Source organism: Ixodes scapularis, unplaced genomic scaffold (assembly GCF_016920785.2).
Source record: "Ixodes scapularis isolate PalLabHiFi unplaced genomic scaffold, ASM1692078v2 PGA_scaffold8__174_contigs__length_109621045, whole genome shotgun sequence".
NCBI classification, from domain to species: Eukaryota; Metazoa; Arthropoda; class Arachnida; order Ixodida; family Ixodidae; genus Ixodes; species Ixodes scapularis.
The window spans coordinates 7,113,372-7,136,454 of NW_024609883.1; the positions used below are offsets into that span (position 1 = coordinate 7,113,372).

Here is a 23,083-nt window from a genome sequence, read left to right on the forward strand (position 1 = left end):
CTTCGGATTTACAGCTGTGTTCTGAGCGAGCACATCTCTTCAGCAGTGGGGTTCAACCGAACTCTCGGGGTAAAAGGTACTTACCTGAGAGCCCTGAATAGGGTGACATTATCATAACTTGATCGCTTCATATTGGCATGAGCAGCCAATAAAACTTGATTTAGCACGCGAGTAAGCACTACTCTGACATCTTTGGCTGACGTGAAAATTATGGACTACGCTCTTGTCTACGATGTGTTACTTTACCGCAGTATCAAGCTGTTTACCGGGAGTCAAGCCAAATAGTTGAACCTGGTTGATATGCTTAAGGAGGCGATGCTGCTGTAGATTTAAAATTTTTCCACAAGGAGGGGCCCTGCAGTTCTGCGCTCGACAGTTAGGAAGTGACTTGCAGCGCAGGTTCGGCGAGGCACCGCTGGTGCTCATCTCCCTGGATGGCTTTCGGGCCGACTACCTGGACCGGGGCCGCAACCCTTCTTTGGAGCGGCTAGGCCAGTGCGGCGTGCGGGCTCCCTTCATGCGGCCCGTCTTCCCCACCAAGACGTTCCCTAACCATTTCACCATCGTAACGGTGGGTGCCATTTCCGCACTTTTAAATTGCGTAGCATCTATCGGGCCAGCTCTTGGCGCCTTCGTGTCCATGGTTTGTAGCCTCGACGGTGACGTCATGCTGAAGACATTATGGTGTTCACGTGACGTCATCAGCTTTTTAAAAGATTTTACGTGGCGTCATCACATGAACATCGAGATGACGTCATGGTGCTCAGGTAACACAATGAGTGTAACGGTCGTCACGTGAGACCGTGACGCCACGACTTCACGCGATAATTGACGTCACGTGAAACCATGACGCCATAAGATGCAGTGGCGTCAAGTGCATTGTGATGTCACATGACTCACTGACGTCATAGTGCCATATGGTATCGCATCGTAACGTCAGGTAATACCGCGACGTCACAGAGGATATATAAGTGCGATGCATTTAGAGCGCCATCGGGTTATATATATACGATCTGTTTTTAGGCAGAGTGCGTTTTATTTGCAAAATTCATAAAAAAGCCGTAATGAAAGAGGGTCACAAAGAACCACCACGGAGAACCGTCGTGTCAAATATCTCACTAAATATAGCGGGGAAATTATTCGCAGGTGACGTAACCACGTCAGGCTACATCATGTAACGTGACGTCAATTTCCGCGAGGTTCTTCCGCGTGGTGGTGGATTACGCTCAAGAAATTTTGTCCCCCGGTCTTTTGTCAGCATGACCAAAGTTACGTGTTTTTGTTTTCTGATTGCACGGATGCATAGGGCCTGTGGCCGGAGTCCCATGGCATCGTGGACAACAAGATGTACGACCCGGAATTCAAGACACTCTTCTCGCTGGGCAACAAGGAGGCGGGCAAATCCCGTTGGTGGCAGGCGGAACCGGTGAGCTGCAGAGTAACTGAACGGCCGAATCAAGGTATCGCCTACCCGTTCCCTTTTGACATCCCCTTCTTATTGGAGAAGAAGTGAGCACAAGCACCAAAAGTGTCCACGGTACTGCGGACAAGTGGCCTTGCAGAGCACCGAGGTTTAGGCTAAACACATTTTTCACTACTTTAGCGCAATGCAAATCTTACACGAAGTCTGACGAGAATGCAGCTTCTCGAAACTATGAGCATTGTGTGGGCTAGTACGATGGCACTTTATTTATAACCCCAGGTATGTTTTAAAGTGGCTGTCGATGAGGCAGACATTGCGGGTACTCGCAAGCGCTTCCGAACTGCCGTGGGGAAGCGTTAACGCCAGGATACCGCCGCTCGCCGCCGCGTCTCTTGCAAGGACATTCAATAATACTTCTACATAGGATGGCTTAATATTGCTATACGCTACCTCGAAAGTGGAGCATATACATTTACTCGTAAGCTGCAGAGCCGTTTGTAAACGGTCTGAATATTAGGAGCGGCCTGGGGACCGCAGAGCTGCATTTTACCCTCGTAATATTGGCAGGATATCATGTAAAATTTGATTATTTATTCCCTCGATCAAAATACTGAGATAGGGTCCTCGTCTTATCGGCCACATGTGCAACCGGTCCAATGGGAACTGCAACCTTTCCGTCTTTTAAAGTTGTCCCTGTCGTGCGGCGAGAGTTGGCAACCCTACCGAAAATCTAGTATAAGTTTTCGCTATCCGGATTATGGAACCGGAAATCTATCTGGATTCTATCTGGACTTTATCTGGATTTTAGGTTTTCAGAAATTATTCCTTCGTCTGCAATCTGGATTTCGGGTTTCCAGAGAAAAATTTCCGGTTCCATAATCCGGATAGTAAAAGGTTATACTGGATTGTTTGGTAGGGAAGTAAACTGTTAAAAATTGCGAACTGCGTCTCATTCAGCTGTTACATTTTGAAACGATTTCGTAATTACAGGCTTACATAATTGTCAGTGTGTTGTGTAATATCCCTTTATCATACAGCTCGTGTTATATTACTTTAACATTTTACTTTTATGAAGATCTAACATTACACTATTTTAAATCCATCCAAGCTGTCACACCAAAATCACGCATTAAATAAACCGCAAATTAAAGCACAGTGCAGAAGAGATGATAACAAGACACAAACACGATGTTTTTTTTATTAAAAATTATTTTAACTTGTTTTACTTGAGAATACTTAAGCTAAGAATACTACTGTTCATTTAAACATCAGCGCCAGTGAGCAAAGTCAATACAATCAGCTTTTTGACAAAATCGTAATTATACACTTTCTGAAAACAGGAAACTGTGTACATTGTGGCTAGCATCTATAACGAGTCTTCAAATTCCTAGTTTGAATAAGTAAAACTAATGCATTCGAAATTAAAAGAAATGCAATGGCGATTTGTCCATAGGAAAGGCTTGTCAGTCATGCACGGCAGTTATCGCCCAAAGAACATTTTAAGTATCGTGGCACAGAAGCTGGCCAACTTGGTAAAATTAGAGCAAAGCCAAGGGAGGAAGAACTTAGAAACATGATAGAGCACCAGAAGATGTATAGTCAACAAGCACAACAGATGAAATTAATAAAGCCGACCGAGTTGGGGTTTTGTTCTTCAGCTTGTGAACATTCTCAGGAGACCTTGTACGAACAGTCTTCGATATATGCAGATGCCTGCGTATATTTTAAGGGACATTTTAAAGGGACCATGAAATGATTTTAAAATCGAGTTTCATCCACCGCACGTCGTAAAAGGTGTGAAAAGGAACACAAAAACACAAAAATAGGGAGCCAAAAAAATTATTTGCTCTATAACTTTTAAAAGAAAACTGGACTCTTTTGCGCCTTCCTTCCTTCGCCTGTTCACTACGATGCATCCGCGGAAATGGAGTACGTCAGCCAAATCCACGTCGCCTATTGGGTAACAGCCTACCTCACCAGCACCGCGATCGTAAACAATAAATAGCCGGCGAATGTTTCCTAAAAGTTTTGTTAAATAATATTCAGATCCACATTTTGTAGCATAATTAGAGATGTGTGGCGAAAATTGCCAAATTTGATAATGCTGAGAGCCAAGCGCCATCTATCGTGTGGTAAACGAAGCAACTACTGCGCGTGCGCATTCGGGCAGGGCCGACAGTTACTTGGGGGCCGGCGACCACGACCAACTGACGAACGTTTATTTTCTTTGTTTTCCTTCCTCTTAAAACTCTGACTGACTGAACGTTTATTTTTCTACGTGTTCTTCCCGCGCGTGCCGACTTCAAGCAGCAAGAAAACAGTACTTAAAACAGACCACGACAAACAAGAACGCTGGATCCACCGACTCCGACGAAGCGAGCTGCTCAGAATATAGGCCTAGCAGGCATTCCGACTCGGCGCTGCGTTGCTTCGTCGCAAGACCGTCTGCCTACGACCGGCTCGCGTGCTAAATGGAATATGCCCGCGCGACCCTTGTGGACCCTTCCCGTATTATAGTTTGATTGCTGACCTCAATTCTAGATTAAGAGGTGAGGTCAATCTCTTCCCCTTGTTTTCCGAGGCAGTGTTGACGAACACTCGTCGAAAAGGGACTCTCGTCGATTCTATCTTCTTGTTTTGTGTGATATAGAGCTGAAATAAACGCTGCATGGATTACCTTCGTAACACGGTATGTACACTTTGTTATTGGTATGCCATTTTTATTCTGACAGACTGCACGTCACTGTCGAGCTATAACAGTTCGTGGGAGGTATACGTACAACCCCGGTCCAACCTTTCTTTGCCGAGTGTCGGCTCAGTATCGAGTTGCAATCGTAAAAGAACGGTCCCGAAGCGCTTACAAACAGCGCGAATATAGCACTTCCATCAAGCGCGCGCGTCCGCTCCGAGTGTAAACAGGTATTTACGTGGCTCTTGCTGACACTCGTAGTTCAAACGTATCTTTTTTAACGTCGGCTCGCTCCTGCATCTCCGAGGCCGCGAAAAACGCCATCTACGTCGTTTTGCAAACGACTGACACGGGCCGGCCCTTCTGCCAACAATGACAGGGTGGTTGACTTCTGGAATCTTCACCGGAAGACTCGCTGCACTTCCCAACAGGCATACCGGCGTATGGGACTAGTCCCATGCTGTCGCTGTAGCGCAACATATCTCATTGAATTTCGCTCAGCTGCGATGCGGCGATGAGAGGCGCTGATTCAGGAAATACGTCGGTGACATCAGCGCAGTAAAACCTACCGGCGCACCCCAACTCGTTGCCGCTAACACCCCCATTCTCCTACTGCCGAGAGAACTTCCGGTTCCGGAAACGGCCTACGTCACGGCTTGTTTTGCGGTCAGTTGGAGAGAATGAAAAAGTCGATATTTCAATAATTTTTTGTGTAGAAGTTAATAAACCGAGACGAAAACGGATGCCTGTTCGGCATTCAGTGAACATTGACGGTTTAATGTAAAAGTTATCTGGAAAAAGTAAAAAAGGTCATTTCATGGTCTCTTTAAGAACTACACGCGTCTTCACAAACATCATCCGTTATTGCATTCGTCCTAGAAGTCGTGACTTTTATTGAAAATAAATTGCGTACATTTTTCCAGCGCAAATGTCAAGGCTGTCGAGTCGCTGGCCTGTGAATGCTTGCGCGGCGTCTGATATCCTGCAGACGACACTGTGCTGAAAATTCTTTCCAAAGTCAGCAGACAAAGATGGCAGCACGCAGAAGGCGAATTTTTGGAATGACCTATTCGACATACAAGTTTGTCTGATTCTTGTGCACGACATACGTCTGTTTATCTGCCAGAGGTGCCTCCGTAATTTTTGTTTTTCCTCGACCTTAAAGGGAAGATGGGGCGGTTCTGCATTTGAGAAAAAGAAACGCACTTTAATCGTGTTCATTTGGCCGTTACAATAACAGATATCAGAATTAAATTTCAATGCGACGCGCCGGAGAGCTATAAGAGTAATTTCAAAATAGGGCTGAAGCCCCGCCTCCCTAGCCTTGGGCAGCCAAAAGACCCGTCGATGACGTCACGGAAAGCAAATGTCTTTCGCCTTTTCTCGCGTTTAACAATTCTTGCGCGGCAAATGGTTTGGGTATTCGGGTTCATAAGGTAAAAACCCACTAGAATTCACTTCTAACTCATTTTTTTCAAGAACCTCCGTAGCTTCCCTTTAACCAATGACAGCTCGCGCTTGGCTATCACGTCATTGCGCGCTGCCTGCAAGTTCTCTGCGTTATCGTTTGATTGGCGTGCTGCTCCTCGCGTCGTGACCTGTGCCCGTTACTTTAAGAATGTAATAGATGTGAATTCAAAATGACCTAGTCTTGATGAATCACTGCTACTAAATACTTGCGTTAAAGAGTAGTGTATCACTTTACTGTTTACATAACGAGTTAATTTCACGTTACTTTGCTCGGATATTTCTAATAAATATAGAAACAGAAAAAAATTATTTTAATGAATTAGTATATAGAATTAGAATAGAATTAGTATCCCCCAACTAACACCTGATCGTGACTTTTGTAAATATTAAAAAGTGAAACCAACCTGTTTTATTTCTATGTCGGTCGCACGATGAAAGATGCAGTAAAAGCTCCGCCTCTAGAGCGCGCGCGCTTTATACAACATACAAACATCCGGCAGACATCTTAAGGATGTCCAGATCGGGATGTTAGAAATGTCCCATGAATGTGTTAATCACATTATGAAAACGTCCCAGGTAAAACAGCGACAAATATCAGTGGTATGTTACACAATGTATGTTTTTTTTTTACTTTTTTGGACATTACATATCTTTTTATAGTCGGCTACACCTTCTCACTATGGCTTTTAGAGTGAAAACACATAGGCACATAATGGTCTCGTTTGAAACAAGTAAAACTTTATTAATAGTATCTCTGATAAACAACCGTTGTTCTTAGATTTTGCACTAGCTTTGGTGCCAGAGAAGGAAAGGTCCGCGGAGCCCTAGCAGATGCACTTCAAGTAAAAAATAAACCTTATTTTGTTGCCATACATAATTTTATATGCACAACAAAATTACTGAGTAACTGGGCACGATGTGGAGAAGCTGTCTTGGACGATGCGACGGACCAGCGAAGGATCTGCAAAACCAGACAATGACGCTTGTTGCTGTTACATCAGTAATGTTTGTCCCAATGTTATAATGGCCGTTAGTGTGGCGAATGTTGGTGCTTCAATATAATGCACAGGTTATAGAGGACAATTCTCTAATAAAGCAGATACTGACAAGCCTGACTTATTAAAATTATAAATTAAAATAGCAGCAAAAATATGTAATTTTTTTATTGCTCACCTTGCTGCAGCGCAGCAAAGTACGTAAAGCAGCTCAAAATACTGCTTAGAAACTCACTACCAAGCTGAAAATGATTGTGTCATTTCGCAGCAAGCACAGGACCATAATCAGGAACATCTGTAGTCGAACTTTATATCAGCCTAAAACTTGCAGCAGCTTACACGCAAACGTGCACGATTGCACTCGCATACAGCCAATTTGAATTTTACTGATTGGTGCTGGAGTTATGTATATGAAGACAGTCTTAAAACATGCGGTAAAAAGCTTTGGAAGAAGCTGCAGGCAAATAAATGGAGGTTTGTAGCAAAAACCAAACCCAGGCCTTCGGCCGTCGGCCAAGTTGGAGACAGTAAAACTTCCAAAGCTTAAATTGAAAACAAAATTATATGCACTATCACGGTGCAGAAAAGGCCCAGAATATTCAGAGCTTTATATAACATGAAAAGAAAGACCTTGGAGAAGCCCCCTTATACATTTCAAACATACCAGCTTGCTATGAGTTCTTGTGAAACTATGCGGCTTTAAGTGCATGTTTGTCCAGGACTGTTAGATGCAACCAAAACTATTAGAGGGCTGTATTCAGCGTTGGTTGTATTGCAGAGAACGTGAAAACGTTAGCCTTTGGAAACCAAAACTTACCAGACTTGCGGCCAAATGTACGATGACTGCACATGAGCACGCAAAAGAACAGCCTCATACAGAACTGTGAACAAAACCACAAAATAAATTTAGTTCTACCACTCAAATGTGTCGCACGACGGACGCAATGATACGATGTTGTAAGCAGTCGTTTTCAGTACGACAGCCGTAATCTGCCCACTTCGCCGCCTCGGTGGTTTCGAAGCAAAACTCAGGCCTACGGATCCGCAGGTGGCGGGTTCGAATCCCACCCAAGGTGCCCGCAAGATAACGGAGGCTTATTACAGAGAAGGCGCCACGTAATCGACATTTCTGTTTCACATCAAAATGTCACCAGGTGGTCTAAAATAATTCTCAGGCCTCCTCCGGGTGGGGCGTGGCAGATGCCATTCGTGGTTTGGCATGTAAAACCCTAAAATCGGACTTGTCGCCTATGACCATGGCCTGCCTTGCCTTTTTCTTAGACGGATGGCCTCTTCGAGGGCTGAAACTGCCTGAACACTTTCTTTGCTCAACTTAAATCAAGTAGGATAGTGTGAGCCTGAAATATCGGCAAGCAAAATATAATCGTACTTACACTGGGCAGTCGTGGCGGCTTTATCAGTTTCTTGCGCAGCCTGCGTTACACTAAAGTCGTGAATTAAAACACAATATAATACCACCAGCAATGTTCCGCCTTCAGAAATAAGTCGATAACCTTTAAGAAACTTTAATATATCCCTGGAGAAGCACCGTTAATTTGTTAATAAAGATTCAAAACACGGGGTTGCGGCATTTAAGAGTCCGCGGTTCTTCCAGTTAATTTATTTGCCACTGTCAGTTTTTGGTTCATGATAATAATATTTATAATAATCTTTAATTCTTCGCTGTACCCATAAGGAAGCTGTACATATAAAAATTGAAGTATATCGGATTTGTGTTTGTCCATTGCCCTTATGTTCCCCTTCTCCAGAGATTATTTTCGTCACTCTTCTCTAGCTTGCTTGCACCTTCGTATTTAATTGCATTATAATCATTATATTTCAAAAGCAAGAGACCCAAATAATAAATAAATAAGATATTGCCCCTGTTGACATGCAAGGCATTCATTCTCGTACACGCCGAAGAAATCCCGTCTGGAGATAAACATAACAAAGGTACCTTTACTAAAGGTGTGACGCCTATGATAAACAAGCTGAGAAAAATTGGATCTGTTCCGGCTGACATGGGTGGGAAGATGGAAATATTTAGACTGGTATAAATGCATCAAATTTACATTGCACTAGGCAGTCTGCTCCACAGACTGTCTAGTGTAAAAGAAATGAAATTTCTGTACCGTCTCCTCCAAAACACCTTATGCAATGTAAACCGGCGTAGCAATGATTTGTAATGGTAGAAATGCTCTCTGTCCATAACTATCATACAAAAGTCTAATTATTTGTTTGTGGGCATTTTCGATCTAGTGGCCTGCGTAAGAGTCAAGGAATTGCAGAGAACAGAGCTAAACAACAACCCTGATTTAACTATAGGAACATAAAAATGTAGTAAAGAAAGAGAACATAATTGACGTCATAATCGTGAAATCATACCTTACACTCTTAAGAGAGCCTTCACGCTTATAATGATGCAGTTTTTGGAAGAAATTTAGATAGAGACGCCAAGATCCCCGATGAGAGATACCGGTGCAATGGAAACGCCACCAAGGCTGTAAGAAAAGCAAATGACATCACGCTTTCTGATGGCACCATAGATTTTGTCTTCTGGGGCTTAAGTGACATAGTTTTCTGAACACTTTTTAAAAATAAAATCATTATAGGCTTGAAGACGAGAACAATCAGATACCGACTGAACACTTAGAAAAGGTTTACATGATCAGCAGACAAAATAGTTATTACTTTTAGTACATTGAACCATATCGTTTATTAACAAAGGGTCGAAAATCGGTCCCAAGACCGAGCCTTGGAGTTGGGGCACAATGGAAGTTACAATAAACCCATTGGAGCACGTACCAAAAGCATGAACAGGGTTATGGCGATCGCTCAGATAGCTATTAAAGCATGCACATTAGAAGCGGACCGAGGCTACGCAGCGCAAGCTTATGGAGCAATAATTCTGAACTAACTCGATGAGAGGCTTTGAATGATGGTCACAAAGCGGTGGCGATTGAAAGCTCTGCTCGAATTATTAAAATAATCGTGCTATAATGTGTAAATTAAAAATACTACAAAGTCAACTAAAGATAGGTACTTTGTAAACTTTGTTAATCATATAAAACTGCCACAATCTTACGGCCAAATACATAACGACTTATTTGCCGTATAACCCTGAATCACTTTGCAGACCTTATATGTGTGTGCGGTTCTTGTTTTAAACCAATGTGCCGAGAAACTGAGGGAGAGAAGGAGACACGAGGCGCGGGGACATCAGAACGCCGAGTGTAGGTTCGAATGATTAAGCACTTAGTGGGTAGACCTAAAGCTCAACTGGAACTCGTGTCCACTGCACTTGTAGAACGCGTTCGAATGCGAAAGCCAAACGCCAGACGCGAATGTTTTAACACGTTCGGGAAGTTCAGTCGAGACAAAAGCAGCAAGCTTTTGGTCTACTCACTAATCATTCCAACCCAAGCTCAGCATTCTGACTTCCCCGCGCCTCTTGTTTCCTTCTCTCCCTCAGTTTCTTGGTGCACACTTTGATTGATTACCGAGTTACATATCTTGAGAGATTGGTTTCCAGCCCCTCCCCCCTCCCCCCAATTCTTCCTGAATTACAGTATAGTCCAGTACATTTAAGGCTTAGAAACTTATTATTGTAATTTAATACATTTTATTTGACCCATCTCACCAAGCGTTCGGCTCATGCGTGACGCCGCCATAACTTTAGCTGGCAGAAGACAGGGACCAGTGCACAAGACGGCTCCTGCCGTCTCATGCTCTACACGTGCAGAGTTCCAGTCAGGTTGTTGCACGTGCAGAAAGACCTACACAACACTTACATTTTTAGTTAGCAAGTTCAATAAATTGTATTCCCAGCTAGACTGAACTCTTTAACCTAGTATTGTTTTACAAATTCCCACCAACACTGGAAATATTCCCTGATCAGAAGGTGCGGCCACATTTTAATAAGATCGAGGCTAACCTCTTGCGGAGCAAAGGAAGTCTCTTCGTAGTTTCGTCCACAGGTCCAATGAACCTGTAAATACTTATTCTTATAAGCTATTTGATAAGTTATGGTCGGAAGGTACGGCCATTACAGCTCTATGTGGGAAACACTTGTGCAGATTTGGGTGACCACGGAGAAGCAGGGCAAGCGAGCCGCCACCTTCTTTTGGCCGGGCTCGGACGTGGACATTGGCGGCACACGGCCCAGTCACTTTTTCAAGTACAACGAGTAAGGCAAGAAATAGGGAGAAAATTCGTATATTCGAGCTAAACCTTTCTCTTTGAATTTTTTGATTCTTACCAAAACGTTGTGAACGCTTCTCAAGCGCCATGACACTTTTGGCGCTGCCTGATCGACTCTATCGTGCTGGACGAGCTTGGGTGCTTAATGTGAAATGCGGTGTGCATTTCATATTAAGCACCCGAGCTCGTCCAGCACAATAGAGTCGAACAGGCAGCGCCAAAAGTGTCATGGCGCTTGTCGCCTTTGTACATTACCGGCTTAACAAATCACTCTCAGTGAATGTGGCGTCATCCTGCGCTTTTTTTTGTGTGCTTACTGTGGAGCGAGCGTCGTCTGCTTCTTGAGCAGGGGTTAGGATGGTGTCAGAACGCCGAGCTCTTATTGGCTGATTTAAAGAAATAGTGTGTAGACCTCGAGGCATCTAGCATTGAGGTCTACCCACTATCCTTTCAATCAAAGCCAATCAGAAACCGGCGCCGTTCTGGTGCCACCGCAACCCGTGCTCAAGAAGGAGACGACTTGCTCTACCAATCGGTTTAGCCCGTTCCACCAAGCGCACAAAGACAACGAGCGCCCTGACGATGCTCTTTAGTAGCTGTCTGACTGGCTGCATTGGATCCTAGCGTAGACTGTGATAGGATTTAGTCTGAAACGGAGTATAGCCCTATTGAAAAAAAACAGCTCGAAAATCTAACTGGTCAAGCAGGTAACTAAGCTGGTCAAACTGGTCAATGTGGTCAAACTGGTATAACTGGCAATCAAGCAGGTTTAAGCTGGGCAAGCTAAAATTTGAGCTGGTCAGTCTGCTTTAAAACCAGCAAAGTGGTCAAACAGCAGCTTCTTCTTATATAAAATTAAGTGATGGATGGTTGACAATAAAAGCAGGAAACAAATTCAGTCATCGTGTTTTTGACTATTCTCTGAGAAGGACTCGGATAATAGCCCCAGGATAGACAGGTAGATAGATATTTTACTTCGGCTCAGGAAAGTCGCGGCGCCACCGAAAGACAAGTCGCCCATATAGTGAAGACCTGCGGCGCCAAGTTCAAAAACGACGAAATGGTATTCTACGGATGAATCTAAAAAGAAAGGTGATTATGGTTCAAAGGGAGCTTACGAACGAGGGTGAGTGGTTGACGTTGTGGTTGAAGAAGGTGAAGTGCGTTAAGCCTGGCGGTGGTCTCGCGACGGTGGTCTTCGGGGGCCGTTATGGGCTGCTGACTTTTAGCAGGCCGGTCTCTAGCGCCTGGCGAGGGCTCTCTGCGTGCCCGACTTGCAGACGAGCCGGCCGAATTTCCCTGCCACGCAGAGAGACCAGCATTCCTGTGGTGGGGTTCCAGGAGTTGGCGCCGGTGTTGGCTTGGCGACGATCTTCGCGAGAGCCAGCCTTGAATTGTCCCGGCTTGCGGTCGAGTTTGGTAGTGGCCGATATGTTATGGTCTAATCTCCGACTAGTACTCGGAGAATGCGCCGAGAAACTGAGGGAGAGGAGAAGACGGAAGCTCGAAGGAACGTCAAAACGCCGAGCTCTGGTTGGAAGGATTAGTGGGCAGACCTAAAGCTATAGCTGCCTTTGTCTCCGCGGCACTCGCCAAACACGTTCGAATGCGAAAGTCAAACGCCGGACGTTGACGTTCCGCGTTTTGACACGTTCGAGGAGTGCAGTGGCGACAAAGGCAGCCAGCTACACCCATTAATCCTTGCAACCAGAGCTTTGCGTTCTGAAGATACCCCCGCGTAAAGGGAGCGCATGACGCTCCTTTTGCTTTTGGTTTCTCGTGCTTCTTTTTCTTCAAACGAACTTCGTTTGACAGTAACTGTTTTGTATGCCACCAATTACCAAAGTCTTTTAAGGCAGGATTCTTGAGGACGAGGCTCAGATCACCGATGTTAGATGTCGACAGCTGCGTCTGCGCTTCGCGGGTTGCCGCGGGGGCCCGCTCCGTTGCATTGGTGTCCTTCAAAACTGACCAGCGAAATCTCTAAACGCTGCCTCTAAATACGAAGCTTGTTCAAAGTGTGTACTCGTGCTCTTCGAATAGTGGCGTGTTCCTTCGAGACTTAAGGCTCAACCAGTAAATATATGTTTTATGCTTCCGGCCTTATTCTTCTCATATCATTTTATTGTAAGGCTAATATGTTTCAAGAATGTTTGGAATTTACGTTAGGCGTATCGTTACACGGAACAGACATCGAACAATTACAAATTGTTTTAGATTGAAAGTCAAAATTCTTGCTCTGTAAAACTGATTACTCACGCCCTCGTTGCAAAATCACCAGGTTTCACAACAATTATCGCAATAAAAATTTAAAGTTATTTGGAGCGCATGCGCAGGCAGAGGCAGCGTACTTTGAATGCTGTCATCGCGTTGGGGATGTTCTGTCATTCAGATATCTTCGCTTCCGAGTTTCCAGTTACTTGCCTTTCTTTCGGAGACACTTGCTACACTTATCGCAGGACTGTGCAGGGTGCCTAGAAAGACTTAGAGAAAAGCTGGTTAAGATGAGACGCCAAACATACGCAGCACAAGCCACCAATAAGAGGACGAGAAGCTCCCTGGCAATGGCAGGTCAAGTAGCCATGTGCTGACCGTCAGAGCTTTCAAGATCGCACTGCCACATTTTAGAAATCGCATCTATTGGAAGCTTGTTTCAGGAGCTTATTTATATCGCACTTAGCACATATGCTCACGTGAGGACTACATACACATTTAGAAATGAGTGGGTGTATGCTTATCCAATGCTCATTCGGCGAGCCAGTTAGCGCCAATGTGGAGAAAATCATGATTTATTTTTAATGATAAAATAAATAAGATGTATTTGATCTAAATCGAATTTATTTTATTTAAATCAATTTGTTTGTTTATATTACTGCAGGCGGAAACAGTAATTCTTTGTCAATGTACGGATTTTAAACATTTCAGGTTGATTGATCATTCCATTCGATCATTGAAAACAATACGGAACAGGAAATTACAGTACATTTTAACTTTTAATTAAATGTAATAAACGACGTTAAACTAAAAAAGCAGCCTATTTTCTTAGCGATAAAGTTGCATTCGCTCTTTCTTTCAAATTGAGATTTGCTTGCAGTATTGCAGCGTGCGTGATCGAGAAGGACCGCTTCTCCGTTCATCTAGAAGATTCGCGTATACTCTCACCCCGAGTGTAAAAGGGAAGGAGGTCAGCATGACCTTGCCTAGTCAGTCTCGCCCTAGCTTACTTCAGAACATTCTAGGCCGAATCATCGAGAAGCCGAGTGTGGTGGATAAAGAGCTGACCGTGGCTTTGCTGACTGTCTTTGACTCTCCCGAAGACAAGGAACAGTCCCTCTCGCTCTAGCCAGCTGTCACGCCGACGGCCATCGCTCGCTGCTGCTTTCTGGACGTTTTTACCTTTCCTTTGTTTATTGCATAAGGTCGCCTATTAAACATTATTTTCAGTTTACGCGCGTGAAGCATTTTTCGTGCGCGACAATTCGACATTCCTTTTCTCGTATTAGTTTCTTTGGCGCTTTGATTTGCTTGCAGTATGATCTTACGTAAAAAGCAAACGAAGGGGAACGTAGAAAAAAAGCTCGACACTCTGATTTGCTGAGAAGGGTTGTTCGCTCGATTCTTTGATTTAAATACTAAACAAGTGCACATTGAAAGCATCAAATAATAAAGAAACAATTAAAAAATAAATTGCGCAGAAAATTGGTTAAGTGGACTAGTTGGTTCATTGATCGAAATTATGAGAGAGCTAAAATGAACAAGGACCAGGAAGTAAGGCATCATAAGGCACTGGAAAGAACCTGTCCTGTCATCAGCATTTCTGTGCAAAGCTTGTTTGATTTAGTCAAACTTTTTTTTTCTATGGCAATTTTTGCCTCACTATGCAATCTATTGGTTTATCTCAAATTTCGTATGCCTCATGAAATTCTCCCCTTGTCGTGTTTTTGTACCAGGCTAGAATCTTAATGTCACGTAACACAGGCTTACATGGGCTTCTAGTGCATGAAATGACAAAATGGCAAAAACGCTAGCTCGCGTTGCAGCCGCATGCTCGAGTGCACGGTCATTCACGCATCTGCCCGTCTGGACAGTGTACACGGCGCCGCGCGACAGGGCTATCTCGTAAACAACACCTGACGCACACTCGGGATTTTATATTTGTGCTTTGTGCTGCAAGAATTTGACAGCTTCTCGTGGATTTGATTTTGTCGCAAACCCGTACCTTTTTACAGGCTCCGTTAAATCTATGTGAATGTTGAAGCGCTAAGACACTTTGTTTAAATTGTGGGACATTGAGTGTAACTAGGGGATCACAGCAGGTCTTACATTCGGCCTCTCACGGGAGGGTTTTCTTGTGCCTCTTATCTCTTTTAGCAAACATTCCGCTACTTCAGGTTAACCAACACGTCCTAGATGAGAAGGCCTAAGTGCTTTCTGCGTCACTGAAGAAGGCCACTGTAGGCCAGGAATTTGAAACGTGTGCAGCGTCAGTGTTCGTTTGGAACTCGTGTCCAATCAGTGAGCACATGACCCCTAGCCGAACGCTGGCGCCGTTAATAATTTTCAGTTTCTTCAATAAAAATAATGAAACAAAAAATCATCTACGCATCCAAAGATATTCGTTTCGCTGTCGTCTCCCAGCTTCTCCAAGTTGGCGGCATCGCAGCTTCTTTAAAAGAATATCACACAAAACTGGTTCAAAACAGAAACCTATGCGGATACCTTTTCTCTGTACAAACGTTTGAGGATTATGTCTGCTTTAAAAGCTTGATTTAAATCATCATTTTAAAACCGGTGTGGGTTTAAATAACTATTAAAAATAACTGCGTTTTTATTCTCCACTCTGGCCACTGCACTCCACAACTGCAACATGGCGAATGAAGAGTAGAGGTCTGCGAATATCAAATTTGTTTGAAGCGAATCAAATCAAATAATAAAGTTTACGAATCAGATCTAATATTTTTGAATACGAACTGTAGTTTCAAACAAAAAAAAAAATTTTGAAAACAAAAATTTCCTATGTAATGTGAATTAAACAAGAATGCTCAATCAAAATATAACTTGAATTTTTTTTTCACACACAGTTATGAAAAGGTCAATTTTATTGCAATAAGAAAGATGTCATACATGTGACCGGTGTTGGGAAGTACTTACTTGAAGTGCTACTTCAAGCAGACTTAGAAAAAACATACTTGGAGTATATTTTCTGAGTATGTACTTGTATTTTACTAAAATTATTTTTTTCTGGCTCTTTCTGAGGAACGTACAACTCCGGACTTCAAAGTACATTCCCCCAATTTTGTCATGTTACATTTTTATCAAAAAATGATGCTTTGTCAACAAACATCTGTCTTATAACTTGATTGTGTCAAATAGTTCATCAGCCAGAGTGAAACAAGTACACGGTGACCGCTTGACCTGATCCAATATTCGCCGTCATTTCTGAAATAGAAGCTATAAATTAAGAACACATTGTTGTTTTAAGGCGAAGGGACCAATTCTCACTTTTATCAGTGAAAACGGGCATAAATAAATAACAAAAGGAATACTGGCAAACTGATGAACCGGAAAATCAAGCGCGAAAATAACACGAACTAGATATCGCCGATACCTGAGATTAACCATAAATCCATATTCGAATCCATAGCACCTTCCGTCGCGTTCTGCTCACGACGATGCACGTGGCGTTGTGAATTGTAGTCCTTCATCAAATATATCGCAGCGTGTGCGCCACGACCACTTCGCCATCTCCGCAATCCAGAAATCATGAAAAGCAAAGGACAGATCGCGCTACCGCGTGCAAATAACTTTCCAGTGCTTCACAAAAAAAAAAAAAAAGTACCGTATTTACTCGCATATTGGTCGATACGTCGTATAGGTCGACCCCCTAACTTCGGGACCCCCGAAAAAAAATAAAAGTTGAAAAATATAATACCGGGATTCGCGTATTGGTCGACCCCCCAGTTTTGATGAGGCGATTTTTGAAAAACAGGTCGACCTATACGCGAGTAAATACGGTAACTTAGGTTGGGTTTTTGGGTTTGCTAAGCTCAAAACCATACTGCGGAGTTCAAAAACAAAACAGAGCACTCGATCGCGAGTTGACACTAAACATAGAGTCTAGGGCAAGGCACTGAACGGGACAAAAGCACTGAAGAAATAGTGCTCAGTGTCACACTGTACATTTCATTTCTTGGTCTTAACGAAATTTCAACCCGTCGATCGCCAAGCTCTCTAATCACACGGCATAAGGTACTTGCGGCATCGCCTTCTTTTCGCCATCGTGCCACTACATTCTTTACCAAAATCATTTCTGAATACGATGGAGAAAGCTGAGGACGGGTGCTTTTGACTCAAGCAGCAAACGTTGAATCGAAGTTGCCAGTGGGCATCACCGAGCGAGCCTTCAACAGGAGCTTGTCGGTACAGGAAGATGCCGTGGCAGAGTCGGGTGGAGGTGTTGCTGGCGTGGCTGGACCTCCCCGCTGAGCGGCGTCCGGCGTTCCTCAGCCTGTACGTGAACGAACCCGACAGCGCCGGTCACGACCACGGCCCTCACTCGGACGAAGTGGACGAGGCCCTGGATCTGCTGGAAATCATGCTCGACCGACTTCTGGCGGGACTCCAGGAGCGCCGTCTACTGGGATGCGTCAACTTGCTCATCGTCTCCGATCACGGTAGCCCAGTTTTGGCGGCAATTCTTGGCGGGGTTTCGCCGTGGATCCCGGTGTGTGTTCCGTGAACGTACTTCGTGACCGTACTTCGTGATTTAGGAAGATTTTTTTCTGCGTAATTTAAAGGAGGAACTTCGCCGCTAAATTCAGCGGAAATTTAGTGTTACATGATATTATAACGCGACGCCACAGTGTCACATCTACACCGTCCGCTAAACTTAGAGATACTTTAGCCCTCTAAATTTAAGCAGGGCAGTGAAGGTGTCTGCAGCAGTGTGCAGTGCCACGGCCGCCACCACCTTTCATTTTCAGGACAGGGCAAGGAATCGAAATTGTTTTTCTAGTTACCTCACGTCTGCCATGATGTCTAAGTGCTTAACACGTTTTCTAAAGTTATCCCCCAGCGTGAACCTTTGTTGTCTAATCCGTTGGGGGGGGGGGGCTTTAATTAATTTAAAATGCAATGTTAGTTACTACATGAAAAGATGCCAAGGGACAGCTTCTTCCAGGCGATGAGAGACAGTCTTAGTGAAACCTGAGTGGTCATTCGAAGACTTCCAGGTTGTTACGTTTTTCATGTGTTTTGTTTTTTAAATTAATTTCGGCTATTTTTGAGTTACGCTTTCTGCTAGTTTTGCAACATAAAATTTAGTCGATAACGGCCGTCGTTTGACACTTCTGTTTGCGTTGCCGGGCAACGCTGCGGCAAAGAGAGCGCAAACATAGGAAGAAGGGAGGGTGAAACAAATAGGGAGCCGAGCCTCTAACACATTTCATAGAAGCGACTGAAGTCTGGAGAGGTGTGAAGTGGTAGTTCTGCGATGAGATATCATGTCGAGGACAGACAAAAAGTTTAAACCGGTTTTACCTGGCAGCTGATTCGTCGGGGGTCACCATGTTTTTGTTTGTATGCTGTGGGTCGGCCCCCAACTGGGCTTTGAAACATTTCAAATGACAGGACTGTTATTGCTATTGTTTATTACATTTCGGTCATGCAAACTGCATGATTGTTTGATAAATTTTGCTAATACATACTGGAACTATTTTATTTCTCCATAAACACGATTTCTCTTTAGAATGCGAAGAAAGCATATAGATAAATTCGTTAAACTCAGAGGCGTATATGTAGAGAGTTTGGCCATTCGTTAAGAAGTATAGGAGACAAATGAGGAGGCGCCATTGGTCGAAAGCAGGCTGGGCGTGTTCCAGGGCGTCTTCAGAAATTCGAATGAGACCAACCAGAAGCCAGAAATAACGCCCTGGCTGTGGTCGCGAGAAGCAAACCTAACAACTGCATCGGAGTGACTCTCGGTGACTAAAAATATGGCACACATGATGTTTCAATCTCGCTCATCCAAAATGTTGGTGTAAGAGTGCGACTAGCGGAACGATCGACATAATCCTTACGCCAAGCGCCGAGGGCCGGGAATCTGCCGTCCGAGTGGTCACACTCTGTCCGAGCAAAACAGAGTTGAGCGGCGCGTTCGTTTCTTACATCTTTCTGCATGATCATAATCAAAAGAACACGTGCACCCTATTTTCAACCACGAAGAGTTACTACACTTCACGGCTACTCGCTTATTAAATCCATATACTAACATACAGCTTTGATCAGAACTGATCCTCGCTACCACCGCTAGGGGATTAATTTCGGTTTTTGGTTGGCCAAGAGAGCATGCCTAGCCTTCTTTCCAAATCTGGTGCACGCCCTGGCTCCGCCCGCGCCTCCCATTGACCAAACTCTCTCTATACACAACTCTGGTTAAACTCAAATGTTTTTGATGCGCGATAATAAGAAGTCAATGTAATTTATGTTAAGAATGAAAATGCTAAAGCGCAAGCGTAATGCCAATAAACTCACGTCTAGCAAAGCAAATTGTTGTGTGTATGTTTATACAGCCGGAAGTTAATCTGCCTCAGTGGGCGTCTGGTGCCTCAGTGGGCGTCTGGTGCCTCAGCTGTAGATGAGCAATTTAGCCAGTGCAGTACAACCGCTAGCCTGGGGTGTTTAACGTGCACCAGGCAGTAGTGATAAACGACCGCACGCCGGTACGGTGCTCATCCAGATCGAAGCGGGTAGGGGCGGGGATTGACCCAGGATCCTGGGTTCTGCAGCGCGAGCTTTTGCTCCGCGAGCTCCGAGCTGGTGTGTGCTAGACCACTTGGCCACCGATACCCCCCCCCCCCCCCCAAAAAAAAAAAAAAAAAAAAAAAAAACTCACGTCTTAATTTGCCCGTTTTATGAATAAAAAAAACATGCCCAGAAAAAGTGTGGACAGTATATCTACAGGCAGTTTTATCATGCATATCTGTCGACGTTTAAATTCTATAAAACGTTTGCGTTCTAGCGCAGATCTCTTTCGTTTATCAGCCATGCCCAGTGGCGGCTTTGTGTTTGCGCGCAGGTATGGCGAGCACCAGTTGCGACCAAGTGATCGCCCTGGAAAAGTTCGCTGACCTGGCCGGCTTCTACTCGCTGGTGGGTCCGACGGCACGGCTCCGGCCCAAGACACCCGGCCCCGAGGCAGTGGCCCAGCTGGTGGACACGCTTCGCTGCCAGAACAGCCACCTTCTCGTCTACGCCAAGGAGCGACTGCCCAAGCGCTACCACTATTCCTCCCACCGGCGCATTGAGCCCGTCGTGTTGGACATGGACTCCGGCTACCTGGTACTCAAGTACGGCTTGACTGATGTACCCTTTTTTGAGATAGGAAACTAGACTCGGTCTTCATCAATATTTTAAACACGATTGTGTCGTGCGTGCATCATGCCTGCGTTATGATTTGATAGGCTTGATTACGAGGAGTTCCGCGCGGTTTCCAATGCGCTTCCCGGGTCTACCCTAATGATGGAGAAAATTTCAAATTTATTCAGAAACGGTTACATGATGCGCGGACAGCTGGCTTCCAAATTGCAAAGCTTCGCTTTGTCGTTCGGGACCCAGCTGCGAGCGTCGAAGGTCGCCCGGAACCATAGGCTTCACGGTCCGGGGTTCGATTCCCGCGTTGTCGCTTGACAAATCTGGCTATTTGTAATTAATCATGCGTAATTATGACTGAAAATAATAATTAGTGACTAAGTGTTCCTTCTACTAGCTCGCAGGCTTAAGCCAGCTATGGTCTATGTTTGCTTCCTTGGTCCGAGTGTGACAGTTTTCCGTTACACTCGAGCGTAACACTTTCTCGTGAAATGTACCCCTGAAACACATAATGTGTTAAAAAACTATTTTGGGTGCTTTCAAAAGGTATATAAACCTAATGCAATTGTGTTTGTTCACGTTTCACACAAATTAGCGGATGACTGATCACTAATTCAGATTGCCTAGGAGAGGTAACTCCGCCGTCATGGGGATTCGGGAGTATGTGGTGACCTTAGGAATGAATATGTGCCATGACCCACGACACATTTCTAAAATAACGACTCCTGTAGGAACGTTAGAAAAAAAGGGTACCCGAAATGTTTAAGCTCCAACAACCTTTACATATCTGCACACCTTCATTATTTTTACGAATATTTTTATAGTGTTTTTATTTCATGATTACACAGCCACCTGCTACACCAGTCATGCTACATGTTTGGCTTCCTAAAATTTATAAATTTTGTAAAGGAAATAGGACAGCCTTTCTTAGTTGTGCAGCCTATCGCAGGAACCCGAAGAGCGTTTGCAGCATATAAAGGCGTGCTCCAGATGTTTTTTCCTGCTGATCCACAATAGACTTGTGTCTATCCCGAAAGCTGTTAAAATATGTTTCCCGCGACATGGGCGCAGCAAGGCGGCTGACAAGACGGCCGCCTCTTGCGAGGGAGGTTCGCACGGATACGACAACCTCGCTCCCGGGATGCAGTCCATCTTCGTTGCCCACGGACCGGCCTTCAAGCAGAACGTGACGGCCAGACCTTTCCGCAACATCGAGCTGTACGAGCTAATGGCCGGTACGTGTTCTTGAGCCACTGTAACCTGAAGAAAAGTAGATTTCGGTCTCTGCTCCTAATATAACTGATGAGCGCATTAAACACCGATGTACTAACAGAAGAAAGGTGTGCCTGAAAAGAAAAAAATATATAGAAACTCGGAACTAGTTTCCGACACGTCGTCCGCCCACAGAGCTCATGTCCATCGAGCCCCGTCCCAACAACGGCACACGAGGATCCCTGCACTACCTGCTCCGGAGACCGGCTCCCTTACCTGAACCGCCGAAGCTGAGGACACCGGCGACTTGCGTGCCGCCGCCTGACACTCCCGCGGACGAAGACGACGGCTGCATGTGCAAAGGCGTGCGTATCCGAAACATACGAGCGAGCCTCTCGGGCTTGCGGTGTTACTTCCTGGCAGTTTCGGCTTGCATCGATGCACTCTTGAGGAATTCCTGCCGCCTCAACAGTGGCAGCCGGGGTTTCGCTACGTGAGTTTGCTCATTCAGGGGGCGTTGTTTACTGGTCCCCTAAAGATTTTTGTCTTAGCGAAGCGCATAGACTGCCATTCTCAGGCATCTATAAGGTTCATTTAAAGGTTTTCGATTCTTTGCTTTGCGTTTTCTTTTGATGTGTAATCTGCAGGAATAAGTCGTTAAAGTAAAATTTCGTTTCTTGGCCACATAATAAACTAAGCTTCACAGAAAGCTAGACCTCCGTATGAATGTGACACTAGCATAAAATGCTGATCTAATGCGAATGTTTGAGCACATGAGGCTACCTAAATGAAAAAAATAAAAATTATCCACGAGCCGATGCCGACGTTAGCCTAATATTTATCAAACTGAATGTTGAGATTGTGGGCTCGTAGCAACTATATCAGTGAAACAAGTCAACAAGCAATAAACAATATCGTTCCTCTAGCTGATAACTTTTTTCAGTGAAATAAGTGTTCCAGACGTCATCGATATCAATTTTTGGTTTGATTAGTGTTGGACGTCGGATCATAAACACTTTTTTTTTTACTTTTCATCCAGGTGACGTCATGTGATTAAACTTCCGCCTTCAGTCACCAACGCTAGCGTACTACTGTCACAGGGTTTCAGCGATGCATAGTTCATTTATGTGAGTTAAAAAATTACACCATCTTCCGAGGGGAACCATGGGGTGATGCGGAGCATCGCGGATCGTTATTAACGGTGTTATTAGAGAGTTTTAGGGAACCGGAACAAAATACGATCGATAAACAAAAACGATCGATACCTTGGATCGGGCGTGTGGACCGATCGTGTGCCCTGAAACGGCTTTGGGGGAACCGTATTTGCAGACGATAGCAGACGATCGGTGCAGGTCGCGCCCCCTGGCAACGGAAACCTGCATCCGCCTCATCGAGAAAAGACAAATTTGCGTTTGTTTGTACAAATCGCAGAAACTTAAGTAAATAAAGATCGCACCCTAAATATATAGAGAACCGAAAAAATAGTATACCTACTTATAGTTCGTCTCGTTTTTTTACTTTAATGAATGCGCTTCCGTAATACAAAAACTGGCGCACCACGGCGTGTCGCCCCTAGCACAGCGAAGTTCTAAAATGTTCGTCTCCTAAAGAAGCAGACGAGCTTTCCGACAACAATGGCGCTCGATCTTTTTGACCATGACTTGGAGTTGCCTCTATTCAGCGAAAGCAATTTAGAAAAAGTGATTTTGTACGACTGTCTGCGCA

The 23,083-nt window shown here is 44.5% G+C and overlaps 1 protein-coding gene across 2 annotated transcripts in view; it reads left to right on the top strand.

The window, feature by feature from the left end:
* LOC115309859 (venom phosphodiesterase 2) overlaps positions 1-23,083 on the top strand; it is a 131,306-nt gene that overhangs the window by 47,289 nt on the left and 60,934 nt on the right. Inside the window, exons 6-12 of one of the 2 annotated variants that reach the window (XM_040217336.2) lie at positions 400-571; positions 1,307-1,426; positions 10,654-10,763; positions 17,204-17,451; positions 19,854-20,124; positions 21,218-21,381; positions 21,554-21,723. In XM_040217336.2, the coding sequence (XP_040073270.2) occupies positions 400-571; positions 1,307-1,426; positions 10,654-10,763; positions 17,204-17,451; positions 19,854-20,124; positions 21,218-21,381; positions 21,554-21,723 (1,255 nt within the window). Of the gene's footprint in view, positions 1-394; positions 572-1,306; positions 1,427-10,653; positions 10,764-17,203; positions 17,452-19,853; positions 20,125-21,217; positions 21,382-21,553; positions 21,724-23,083 lie in introns of both variants that reach the window. The other variant, XM_029968111.4, reaches the window with a different exon arrangement.